At 36.6% G+C, this 13533-nt stretch overlaps 2 protein-coding genes across 2 annotated transcripts; both read left to right on the plus strand.

Moving 5' to 3' along the window:
* The first annotated feature begins 801 nt into the window (after nucleotides 1–801).
* On the plus strand, nucleotides 802–1792 carry LOC149798418 (uncharacterized). Its single transcript, XM_089960872.1, has 3 exons — nucleotides 802–884; nucleotides 1071–1180; nucleotides 1662–1792. Exons 1-3 carry the CDS (start codon nucleotides 802–804, stop codon nucleotides 1790–1792), a joined length of 324 nt encoding a protein of 107 aa, XP_089816998.1.
* A 6139-nt stretch (nucleotides 1793–7931) lies between these two features.
* LOC149798419 (perlucin-like) lies at nucleotides 7932–13120 on the plus strand. Its single transcript, XM_089963614.1, has 3 exons — nucleotides 7932–8327; nucleotides 9904–10086; nucleotides 10956–13120. The coding sequence occupies exons 1-3, from the start codon at nucleotides 8009–8011 to the stop codon at nucleotides 11174–11176; spliced, it is 723 nt and encodes a 240-aa protein (XP_089819740.1). The 5' UTR covers nucleotides 7932–8008; the 3' UTR covers nucleotides 11177–13120.
* The last annotated feature ends 413 nt before the right edge of the window (nucleotides 13121–13533 follow it).

Raw genomic sequence — 13533 nt, forward strand, 5'->3', positions numbered from 1 at the left:
AATATCCCGTTCTCCAAAGAAAAAGTCACGTGGAACTCCATTTTCGAAAACGATTCTCTAACGACTCATAAGTCATGTATCCAGTGTCCCGAGACGTCGCTCAACCGCGAGGACATAGTATAGGAGATATGTTGAAATCAACCGTTTGTTCAGTAGCACCTGTTTTGAAACCGATGGTGACACGAGGATTGTATGCCTTGAAAGATGCTGCATTGACGCACGGCAAAGAATGTCTGCAAAATGTCGTCATCTACAAACAAAACCCTAAAGAAGCTTTCTTGAGGGTAGGTAAAAATATCTTCAAACAGGCAAAGACATATTGTGCCGACGAGAAACTCCTATAAATGCCCTGAATGCTACTGAGTCAGGCATTGCCGCTTCCCTGACACCACAGCAAGGACAATGCAGAAAGAGACGATGAAGAAAACACCCCTTCAGAACACTTCACACTCATAAAGCTAGAAAGACTAAGAAAAGAAGAACACTCGACAATTAGACGTTTTTGATTATTAAATCGTAGAGACAAAAACGATGCACCGAGATCCTTGCGCATGTTCCAAGTCGGAACTGGCTCTGTTTGTCATGCCACCCACAATGATGAAATGCAAGAATGCCAATGGGTCAAATTTCATCGTTTCCTCTGTCAAGGACTAAGCCCACATCGAATTTGAAATCAAAGGAATGCCCGAAGATTACATCGATCTGAATAGCAGTTACTTATACTTGAAAGTGAAAGTTGTAGATCTGGACAATATAGACCTAAAGGGGGATGAGGTAGTAGCAGCTCCTATCAACAATTTCATGCATTCGTTGTTCAGCTCAGTGGATGTTTACTTGAATAACAAACTGGTCAGCAGTAGTATGGATACGTACCCTTATCGAACGTACCTGGCAAATCTCTTGACGTACGGAAAAAAAGCCAATAACACACATCTGGATGCTTGCGTGGTATGCAAACCTGACACACCAACCAAATTCACTAGCCTAGATGAAAACAATAAAAGATTTAAAGATCGTAAAGAGAACATTGATGTAAGCCGTAGTTTAGAACTGATGGATCGTTTGCATTTGTACATGTGGTTACAAGAAAGGTATTTGCTGAACTGTGTGCATGTTCGTCTGAGACTAAATCTCAGCAGTTCCACTTTCCACTTGTTGACTAATGCTGCTGCTTCCACCTGTAAAATATGCATCGAGCAAGCCCGAATCTACGTGCGACGTGTGAAAGTGTTACCTAAAGTGGGAAACGACATCAGTCACACTTTGAGCAGAACGACCATCAAGTATCCGATACAACGCCTCGAACTGAAAACGTTCACCATTCCCTCTCGACATCATTTCATGATCGAAGATCATATGTTCCAAGGTCAGTTACCCAAGCGTTTAATCCTTGGTATGGTCGAGAACTCAGCCTTCAACGCAGCCTCCGACGAAAATCCTTTAAAATTGGGTCACTTCAATGTGCAAAAGCCAAAGTCAGTCGCGATGGCAAGACCTTGTGTACCAGACCTTTCGAACCTAACTTTCACAAGAAGAATTACTTGAGATCGTACTTGTCCCTCTACGAAGCCACCTGACATTTAGGAACCAACACCATTCACGGTATTACGTATGACGCATATCAGGAGGCTACGCTTTGTGGCCTTTTGATTTCATTTCAGGCCAAGACAGCGATGAGGTTCATTTCTACTCTATAAAATCAAGACAGATTCATGTGGAACTTCAGTTTAAAGAGAAGCTGGATGAGACAGTGAACGTCATATTGTATTCTGAATTCGATAACACCATATAAATCAACCGTTTGAGAGACGTCTTTCTAGACTATTAGAAGCTATGGAAGACTGTTATCCCTCTTTTCATCGTGGAGAATCTTTGGACATGGAATGGGAGGAGACCGTGGAATCAGACCCGCAAGACAACGACGAAAAAGACATAGTGATAAAATCCAGATGTCTAGAACAAGAACAGTATTTAGTCTCCTGTTTTGCCAAACACTTGGCAGAAACAATTACAGAATTAATCAAGAAAGATTGCTATGGATGTCAGAACGATTATCCCAGTCAAATTCAACACGATAAATGTCTTATACTGAGTCAAGAAGAAAACTTGGACGAGTATCTGAACCAAACTTTGAGTCTCATCTCGGAACAAGCCGTGTTGCATCAGTGGTATAAAGGCTTGCGTGAACATTTCTTTCCTCCATTAACGACTCTAGCGAGCTATCGCATCGAAGCTCTCTTGGCTAACACAATAATGGATACCTGGGAACTTTATTACCTTTTGAACCACAGTTCGTACACTGCTTCTTGGAATCCTGTCTTGTGTGCTAGGTGAACTACCTCATCGCAAACCTCAAGACCATCAAACTTATGTCATCAACACGGACAAAGGTCATCTCTCAGGAACTCACTGGGTAGCCGTCTACTTTCCCCATGATGGTTGTGTAGAGTATTTTGATTCGTATGGATTGCCCCCTTTGAAAGACGATATCATCGACTTTATAGAAGAAATGCTCAGACAACACAATTCAAAAATGTGAAATTACAAGGCACAGATTCATTTGTGTGTGGACAATATTGTGTGTATTTTCTTCATCAACGCAGTCTTGGATATTCTTTAGAACATTTAGTGACTTATTTTGATCTTCACTCCTCTAGAAACGATGATAAAGTAGATCGATGGTTTTGTGACCATTATGGTTATCTTGTGTCATTAGCAAGGAAACGTAGTGTACATCAATGGCCCAATGACTTCCAACATTAGAAGTTTAACTTCAATTCACAACGTTGTCAACCTTGTCCAAAATAGATTGGTAATAGAAAAAAAATGTTTGTTATTGATTGAATTGTTAATTTAAAATATTTGTTAATTGTTGGTAGTTTGTTATTTGAATAAAAATGTTGCTTTGAAAAAAGGCGTCTGTCGTTTGTTTGCCATTTGTATCATGAACCATGCTCTTTGACTTCACTCTATCCGTCAGATCAAACTATTTTAGCGTCCCAACTCTAAACAGTATAGGGATGTTTTCTATCGCGACCGCGCTTGAACCATATAAAGCGGGGAAGACTCCAGTCTGACCATCCATTGTTGACTCATCTTGCTATGAAGATGTGCTCAAGATTAGCCAAGCTGAACGAAGCTTACGTCAATTTGCATCATTTCAGGCGAAGCCTGATACCGAAGCCTGAAGAGATAGAGAATATCAGAATGTTGAAAGTAACTGAAGACCTGATAGAAGAGCTCTTCAGAGAGGAAATAAACAAGGAGAAAGAAGAATGGACGGAGAAGTACAGACTTCAAAAACAGCAGAGAGATCAGCAGCAGCAGGAACCTGACAGAGGTATTGTCGACTGTCGTGTCGACACCAAAGAGTTATCCTTCTCTATCCGAAGAAGCAGACTCTATCCTGTGTGAAAGCCTGCCGCCAGACGAGGACGCAATCTTAGATCATAAATGATTGTCATCACCCCTCGTCCACAAAAATAACAGACCTTTTCAGGGCTACCCAATACTCTAGAAACGAAATACTAATTCAATTGCCAATGGTATGTTAGTTATGTAGGTAGAAAAAATAGAAGTGCGCCTATAAGCGCATTATTTCTTTTTATCTTTTTTTCGAAGTGTGAGTATAAACACTTCGTTTCCGTACCTTGTCAAAATTTGTAATTAGTGATTGTCAGTAAAAAAAAGTGAGTGAGTGTTTCTTTTAAGTCCGCGCGATCTGTGTTTCTTTGGGATAATGATATGGGTGATGCTAGTTTTGGTGTCATGGATGTTTTCCTTCTCGTCCGTGCTTGACACATATGAAGGGAACGCTCGTCAGTCTGGCTCCCCTTGGTAATTCAGCAACATTGAAGAATGAGCAGCAGACTCGAAAAACTGATCGAAGTTCAGATGCATCTGGAATATGCCAGGCGGCTCGCGGACGAGATTCAACCCACAAGAATAAATTCCGAAAATTACCGCAATCACCATTCTGTATGTGGTGCTCGGTCTGGGAGATGTCATCACTAACAAGTGCATCTGAAGTTTACACAAAAAAAAACAGCCCTTGTCAGGGCTAGCCAGTACGAAAGAAGTCCTAGATATTGCCATGAGCGTCAGGTGTTTCTTTGAAGATATATTGGAATGACAGAGTGGTCTTTCGTAAAATGGGGAATGGACCAGCTCAAGAACGCAGAAGAACTGAAGAAGATAAAAGAAACATGTGCTAAAGAGAGAAAAGAAATAGAAAACATAAAGAAAAAAGAGGAATTTGAGAACATGAATAAGAATTGATAAAAGTCCATGAGAAATTCAGGGTCATGGGTCATCCTGACTGGATACCAGAGAATGAAGAGAGGAAGAAATATAAAGGAATATTGGGAAAGGTCAGGATCTGGTAGAAGAAGCGGAGAAAGACGAAGAAGAAGAAGAACCCAAAAGCCCTTTTCAGGGTCACTCAATTTTTTTTTAGTGTGTTGTATAAGTGTTTGTGACTGTATGTTGTCTGTTTCTGTCCCGCCAGTCCCGTTCCCGCCAAGCGTTCCATGTTTTTCCCCGCTGTTTGCTCCGATTGAGGTCAGCCTCTTTCTACTTTGTTGCCCATCGTCAGTACGGTGACGTCACCTTCCCTGTTCCATTCATATTGTTACTATACAGTCCCAATACCTTTTTGTCCCTGTATAGTCCCACCCCTGTTAAAATCCCCTATGTTAAATTCCCATTGTCCCTGAGTCGTCCCAGCGTGTTCTGTAATGTATTATCCCATCGTCCCTGAATCGTCCCCCTTCACTACTCATATCTACTCACCATTACACTTATGCCTAGTGTATATAATAAGGCTGAGTTATAATAATAATAATAATAATAATAATAATAATAATAGCAGTTGATCTTCTTTTTTAGGTTAGTGTGTGTCTAAATTTAATTGAATAAATGATTGTTTATTATATGTAAATAGTACAAAACCATGTTCCGCACATCTTCTAGTCACCTGGTCATGCCTTGATAGATTCTAGAATGAAAGAGGCGTAAATGGTTTAACACATTTACACTGTGTGATAAAAACAAACAAGTGATAATGAATAATAATTACGTCAAGCATCTTTCCATTACAGATTGCGGTGTCTCTCTTATACTACAACACTCTTGCGTTTTAGTAGTAAAGTCAGTTTAAATCAGATACATATAATAGCTATTATCCAAAGTAAATATTTCCTTTAAGAGACAAATACAAACGGAAATGTAACTTTAAAGCCACAGCATTTAAAGAAGGCAAAGGACGTGTTGCCTGCCTTTTGTAAAGGAATTCTACGAAACAACAGATGCATTTTGTGTGAACTCAAAGCATATGTCCTGTTGAATATCCCAAGCTAAATATTCAGGACACAAATACTTAAAAGCCCACATAAATCATTGCAAATGGCAAGCATATCATACCAATATTCAAGACACAAATACTTAAAAGCCCACATAAATCATTGCAAATGGCAAGCATATCTAACCACTATTCAGGACACAACGACTTAAAAGCCCACATAAATAATTACAAATGGTAAGCATATCATACCAATATTCAGGACACAAATACTTAAAAGCCCACTAAATCATTGCAAATGGCAAGCATATCATACCAATATTCAGGACACAAATACTTAAAAACCCACATAAATCATTACGAATGGCAAGCATATCATGATTCTCTCCATTGTTACAATATTACTTCCCAGGAAGTAACACTCACAACAATTAGCATAATCCCATCCACTATTACGACATTAGATCCCAGGGTAGAACCATGGCAAGTTTATCATTTTAGGTTATGGCAAGGTCATTTTATACCTCTCAATAACTTCACACTAATACACAAATCTACAGAAAAGAATTGACAGAAACATTATTTTTTTGTCTGCCACAACCGTAAAACCGAATCAGCTAATGCAGGTTTGATATGCAATATGCATCTGCTTAGGTAACTTCGACAAGAGCATCTTATAAAATTCACAATAGTATCAAGTACAAGAAATAAAAGAAGTATTTCTAAACAGCCAAATTAATTATGTCGTTATCTACATCTTGATGTGCTACCCAAAGTTACATCAGCATATGTCTGAATGACATCAGAAAATCGTAACAGCCTCACCTACTATCCACGCAGCAGCTCTACCAGTACAATATTATTAATTCCCGTATTTTCAATGACATTAACACCATATCCAAAGAGTAAATTCTCAGACCAAATAAGAGTGCAAGGTTCCAATAATGTAGTAAAAATCAATGTTTTGAGTGGTTGAGTTACTCAGATGCCTAGCATCTGAATAAAACAATTTGTAAACCCTGCATATACAATCAACATTTTAGGATGTGCCTTTGTTCTCAGTTCAAGACAGACATTATCTTTCACATCCTCCCATTGCCGCCCTGTACTAAGAATCCAATTAAACATTACTTAGGTTCTCTCCGGGCTTACTTGTCATAGATCTTCTCTACGCAGCTGGATTATACATTAGTACAATAATTGCAATGAACGTTTCATAAGTAACTTGGTAAGAATTCTTTCAACATTTTTGGGAACGTTGTGCAAATTTATTATACATCAATATTAAGATGAAAATATCTTCTATTTTCGAGTTGAATCTAAAATCCTGTATCAGATGCGCCTCAGATGCAGATATTGATTCACCGCTGTCAAAGCTAACGTCACCTAACAATGATCGCGTGAAGGAAATCGATGTATATAAAATCAAAGTAAGACAACAGTCGAAGGCCATCAGACATGGGTCAGCCTTTCGGATTTCACGACGTTAGAAGCTGACACGCTAGAAATACCCCGATCAAGTTACTATATTGATTATATATATATATATATATATATATATATATATATATATATATATATATATATATATATATATATATATATATGTGAAAGCAAAACATTTTCAGAATAATTGTCTCAGCATCAGTATCTTTTGCAGTTACAACTACCCATCCTAAAGTTGTATGACTTATAAGTGTCATGCAGACCTGAAAACTAAATAGTACAGGACAGGATATAAACTAGTTGGAACTTTGTGAGACGAAGACAATTTGCATGGTAAAACATGATAGATGTAATACTTGACCGTATATCTGCATATGATTAAAGTGTCATATCAATGCAAATAACAGATACAGCGTGAGCTTCAAGCTGGTTGGTCTTATAATACATCAGCTACATTGTTTCATCTTGTGCACTTAATACGACTGCATAGTTCTTTCAGTATATTTGTAATTAAACTTTAACTAACTGATATGCATGTAGCCAAAGACGGCTGAACGATACGCAGAAGGGAACGTAGATTCGTATTGTGCAGAGCATATCATTTGCACTCTATGTATGCTAATTCAATGTTGAATTGTCTCAGGCGAGTGTCAATCCAGGTCTTATTTTAACCTGGAAAAGATAGGAATGAACTATCTTTAGGCTAATTATTACAAGGGACGGGATAGCTAAATTGTCAGAGCATCGGTTCGTAGCAAGGCACTTTTCCTCATCTCAACCTGTTGGAACCATGTTTGTGGCGAAATATTTGCCAACAGCTGAATTTACTTCTTGCATGAAATAAGTCATTTTAGATAAAGATCCAATCTGGAAATGTAAATAAACACGTAACCTGATCAAATGCATCTTTTGGCAAACAAATCTTTAGATAAGGAATTATTATGATGTCTGTGCTCGTCTACACTATCTCTACAGAACAGATTGATTCTAGTAATCATTAACATTTTTTTACGCATATGTTGCCACGACTTTAAAAATGTTCCATGTGCAAAATGACAAAATGTTCCGAGTCAGCAGGTCTTGTTTATATTTTAAGCTTCACGTGACCTAAACATGCTTCAAGCTGATTAGTTAATCGCCTTGTCATTCGTACACTTGCCAAACGATAATTTATTTAAACGTGCTGAGTTGAATCTGCTCCCATTAGAAACTTTTGCCTCAGCTCCCAACCGTTGCTGGAAAGGAAATAAAACGCAGCGCACGATGTTTATCTACAGATCCATTTTACCAATGCTGTTTCTCTTAATGTTAATGTTGATCACTAATGCTAGTGCTAACATTGACAGTGATCGTATTGATAACACGATGAAGCACCAATGTGACGAATATACATCTCGCAATGTGTATCAGTTCTTTGGAGACTCGTCCTGTCAACCGAACATCAAGAAATGCTTAGAAGATGTGATAAATGCCTTGTTTGCTAGGCAGAATAAGGGTGTGGAGAATTGGGTTGAGCCAATTAAAAAAATAACTGCAAAACTTGAAGTCTTGGAAAATAAAATTGACACGATAGGTCGCATCGGTAAGATATTACACGTTTGCATTGCCTAGAACTTTAGTATTTCTTGTATTGCTACACGATTTGAAAAGCAGATCTTAAAATCGCATACGAATTTTTAAATGACATTGTGTTCGCAAACCAAAATATGCATCGGTCATTATTTTTGGTTAGCGTATAATTTGTAAAATTAGGTACAGAGATTTGTTCTATTTATGTTAAGAAATCAACCATATCAAAAAGACATATCTACTTGTTAAGTGCGGCTATCTGTTTATATCTGTCATCGCTTTTATATGTGATATTTTTAATGTTATTGTATGGTTTAAACCAAAAGCGTCGTTTGATACCAGACACTATCTATAAATGTAACGTATGGTACCGATTCTTTTAACTATTAGTTTAAATAATTGGCAGACACATTCATGCCACGATATATTTCTCATACAGTGAAGCTACGTTTAAATGCTCTACAAGTCTCAAAACAAACAAAAAGTTAGCATACACTTATGTCTATCACCTATTTGGACTGGCATTTATGTCATCACTTTTAAGAAAAATATATATTGTGCGAAGCCGACAGCTAATGAATGTTTATGTATACTGATAACATGCACATGAAATAATACAAAATACGTTAACTTTGATTGTTCTGGAAAAATAGAAATTTCATAGTGTTGGCATTACTATCTTGGAATGTATCTTAATGACATTTGAATGTATTTGAAAACAACGTTATCACCTGAAATCATGCAAATAATTTATCAGCAAGTTTCTTAAAGAGTAAGTCATCACTCATATCTCACAATTTTCTAAAAGGTTCAAATCTGAACTAACGTTTGAAATCAATATCGTCCACAATCATTCAGATGTCAAAGACAGATGCTGGCTGGAAATTATAGCTTCCCTTACATACATTCCTTGCTTTAATAACAAGGAAAACATGTACATATATTGTAGGGAATACGTTTTCTTAACATCTGGATATTCTAGGGAGGTACCGGTATTTTAATTGAGGGATGTAATAAATCAAACAATCCAGTAAGTTTCTAAAAAAATTCCTCGTTTATCATGGTTGGGTTAAATTGGTTTCACGACTCGTATTTACAAATTGCAGTATACATTTTAAATAAATTCCATGTGATTGACGTGTAAGAGTCCATTGCGCGGCTGTTTTCTATTTATTTAACTTGCTAAAATATTGAACAATCATGAGATTTGCGCAAAGTTTGAATAACCATTTGTGTTACATTACTGTTTGGTTCAGGTTCACTCTCAACTCAAAACAGAAAAATAATGGTTAGAGGTTTAAAATCATTTATTTAGTTTTATAGCATTGATCTCTTTTTGAGGAAGCAAAACGTTGTGAAATTAGTGATCAGTAAAGTCTATTTATTTACAACTGTTCTCGTCTCAATCATCATGTGTCACCACAGATAAAGGCTTTGCCCGAAAAAGAAAACAAGAAAATAATGACAATCTGATTTTATGCAATACTTTTCCTGTAATACTTATTTATGGTAATCACACAATCTTATAATCAGATGGAAACATAAAACTGAACAGTTGTCTTCGAATACTTATAAATGTCCTTTTACAGGTAGTGTTAGGTGTCCCATTAGATACGAGTATTATCAGCAGGACGCATTTTGCTACATGTTCCATAAGGAGTGTAAATCCTGGTCTGAAGCCAGACAAGTCTGTCAGCAAGAAGGTGGGGACTTGATCAGTCTCAACGAAAACAACTTTGACTTCTTTAGAAATGTGTCACGATCAAAAGCCGGTAACTTATGAACAGCAGCATCTTTTTATTTACTCTCCTTCTTCTAATAATACTGTTGCTACTCCTCCTCCTCATACTACTACTACTACTACCACTACTACATTTAATACTACTAATAGTTCTACTACCAATACTAATAGTAATTATATATGCAAAGGGGATCCAGTATCTGTAGTGCACAGAGGTTGCAAAGGAATAGCTCTTTCATATAAGAGAAATCATTCTTCGCTGTAAGCATTGCAATAATATCACTATCCGAATGCCTCTGGCTGGTTATGCCGGTTCGATGTCATTGCACGGTTGTATGACGTTATAATATAGCAATATTCACTTTGATAACGTTCACGCATCCTCCATGCTTACAACTATAGCAAGCCAAACTATGAGTAAAATAATTAACCATACTAGGGGCACTGATGAACATACAAGGAACCCTAGTCAAGATGCCAATTCGAATATAGATTCTTTTAAGTCCATCTGGTTGTTTCAATGCGGTTTTTTCAGAGTGATTATATACATCCTACAGTTGCAGCTGGTTTTGTCGTAATTAATATTGATAGGACACACGCGAATGACAAAATAATTCGAGATAAATAGTGTATCCCATGACTGTGATTTTCTTACCACGGTACCAACTCTAATATAGATTGCATAATCTTTGTTACTTAACCACTTCAATGGAAATACGTGTACAAGACTGTATATCATCGAAACGTAGGCTAACACTTATGTATGAAAATCGCAATTAGATTTCCTGTCACTTTTGACTTATCAATTACTAATGCCTACTTAAGGTACAATATCCATTGCATATTTACAATTCAATTAACGTTTGTTGCGTTATCTTTTTATGTTCGTTCTCATTTTAGGTGAATGCTCTAACGTTTGGGTCGGTACAACGGACATTTCTTCAGAGGGACAGTGGCACTGGCTGCAAGGTGAAAGAGTTAGCTCCTTTTTCTGGCAAAAGGGTCAACCCAGCAATCATGGTGGTAATGAACATTGTGGTGACCTATATAAAGACTTTGACTACAGAATGAACGATCATGTTTGTAGTTACAAACAACACTTTCTTTGTCAGATTGTTTGAAAGAAATCAATACCATTGAACTCTTAATTTAAGAGCATTAACCAAGAATCACGGATAAAATAAACTATAGAGAGTTTGTATATAACCTCTAAAAGAAACTCCATGTGTGCCTATTTTCTTTCGTGGCAGCAATGTAACAAGTCTCAATATTACTTCTTGTATATCGTACATGTATGTGGACATTTTCCTGTTTTAGACGTTTTTCATGTTAGCAAAGTATACTGAAGTAGTATACCAGTCTAGACGCTCTTTAGTACAAGTATGCTATCTGGCGGCATACAATAATTACGGGTGAGTTCCACTATATCCTGCTCTAACTGTCATGTACGTTTGTAAAAATAAGTGTGAGATAAGACGAAATGCAGTTTCAAAATAATAAGTTCGATTAGAAGTCACGAACGTTTCTTGTTATCTTAGAAAAAAATGTTCTAGATTTAGGCATTCATAGAATTTTGTATTGAAAATATGATACGCACCAAAATTACACGACTAACTATGACAAGGTTTAGAATCAGAACCAGACTATTTTCTTTCCAAAGTATTAATGTTCTTATTGTCATACCGAATATAATAGTAACATATTTCAGTGAATATAACGTAATACAAGAATATTTCGATTGTAAAATATAATTATGACGAATTTGGATGGACAAAAATGTCTTGGCAACATTTTTTCAAAGAGTTAGACTCCATTGGTTCAGAATACGATATTATGAATATGTACGTAACACAAATATCGTAGCGATTGATGATAGAGACATACAAAAAATCTTTAACCTTTTCAAGGAACACATTATCATGAATTATCACACTCTAAGGTTACGAAGCCACGCTTCCATGAAACAGAGAAAATTCAATCATTACTCATTTTATCGTTAAAAAAAAGTCAGTTTAAAGGGTCTTCCTGTGTTCACGACCAAGCACAAGAGCACAAAGGTTCATTTAGACGGAAGTTTATATGTTACGTACAGCAAAGTTATTACTCTTCAAATTATTTGTGTATTTTCATTCAACATGGAGAAATAGTATTCCGTGCACACTTGTACTGATAATAACTCTTTAGCAGAATAATAAACTTCGTCTATAAAATGTTGTCTGAAAACTATGCAATCCCGTTTGGTATATGTCCCGTTTACTTTAAACATTAATAACTTGCAGTATAAATCAAATAACAGTAATTCTTTCAAAGTTTAAATGTTATTTTGTTAGATATTTCACGAGCTGATGAATGTGCCAATTTAATTTGCAAATAATTGTATGTGTATGTTTTACACCCACCTAACCTCCCAATCAACATAATATTTGGATCATTAAATGATTCATTAAAATACTAAAAATTAGATCCGCCTACTCTTGTAACTTAATAATGCACTTGCCACACACTTAAAGAGATTCATCCGGTTTCACCAGTAGCACCTGATTGTAGTAGTCGAACATAATACTCTGCATGACAATATTTTGGATATCAGATTATTTTACAAATGTTTGCCTTGCAAATATATAATAAATACATTCAAATGTGACCGAAAACTGTGGAGATAAGGGCCCTACCAATTTAGCGTACACACGAACGTATTCGTAAGGAAACAAATCATGAAATCAGTAATACTATTATAGATGCTGTTGAGCAGTTGAGGCAAAGCTCAGCTAGTAGCACACAAACAGCTGCGTACAAATTTAGCTTATAAAGGTCCACTTTATTTACTGAAAAAAAAAAAAACATGTATTCAGTATTGTTGTGTAGTTGAGGCAGGATCCACGCGAGTAGCGCACGACAAACTGCAGTCATATGTAAATGGAGCATAGTTTCGTTTTTTTGTCATGTATAAAGCAAACAATATTGTAAATGTCTATATTTACCTTCTAGTATTGTGTCATTCGTACAGTGTGCAAATATAAAGATTGTATTAAACATTTAATAGTGAATAAAGTATGTGTTCTGTGTTTATTTTTCTATTTCTTTTTGTGTTCCATCAGATTAGTTACTGACTTTCCAAGCAAAATTAGCCCAATCCTATCCAAGACTTACCATCCACATATTGTTTTATGCTCCACCCATATTCTACATATTAGGCAGCTGAGTAACCTGTGTGAGTAGTTAGTGGGGGCGAAATAGCGTTTGGGGGGTCTTCTATGTTATATAAGGTCCCCGTCCTAAATGGTTTATGAGACTTTGACATAGGTGGGTGTATCTACGGTCAATGGGAATTTAACATAGCGACAATTTATTGGGCCTGTCTATGGTCAATAGGAATTGGAGAGAGGTTACATCACGGTACTGGACAATCGCAATAATGTTGCCAGTGGCTGACCTCAATCGGGCGGAACAGTGTGGCAAGGGCTAACCTGAATATGCG

Source organism: Sinohyriopsis cumingii, chromosome 6 (genome assembly GCF_028554795.1).
Source record: "Sinohyriopsis cumingii isolate HCF-2022 chromosome 6, ASM2855479v2, whole genome shotgun sequence".
Taxonomy (NCBI): Eukaryota; Metazoa; Mollusca; class Bivalvia; order Unionida; family Unionidae; genus Sinohyriopsis; species Sinohyriopsis cumingii.

What these genes read in the sequence shown, in the direction of transcription:
- LOC149798418 (XM_089960872.1), top strand. Translation starts at nt 802, where the DNA reads ATGCATTCGTTGTTCAGCTCAGTGGATGTTTACTTGAATAACAAACTG. An exon ending in GATACGTACCCTTATCGAAC is followed by an intron (nt 885 to 1,070) that starts GTACCTGGCAAA and finishes TCGTTTGCATTT; the next exon opens with GTACATGTGGTTACAAGAAA. An exon ending in TAATGCTGCTGCTTCCACCT is followed by an intron (nt 1,181 to 1,661) that starts GTAAAATATGCA and finishes ATTTCATTTCAG; the next exon opens with GCCAAGACAGCGATGAGGTT.
- LOC149798419 (XM_089963614.1), top strand. Translation starts at nt 8,009, where the DNA reads ATGTTTATCTACAGATCCATTTTACCAATGCTGTTTCTCTTAATGTTA. An exon ending in TGACACGATAGGTCGCATCG is followed by an intron (nt 8,328 to 9,903) that starts GTAAGATATTAC and finishes GTCCTTTTACAG; the next exon opens with GTAGTGTTAGGTGTCCCATT. An exon ending in TGTGTCACGATCAAAAGCCG is followed by an intron (nt 10,087 to 10,955) that starts GTAACTTATGAA and finishes TTCTCATTTTAG; the next exon opens with GTGAATGCTCTAACGTTTGG.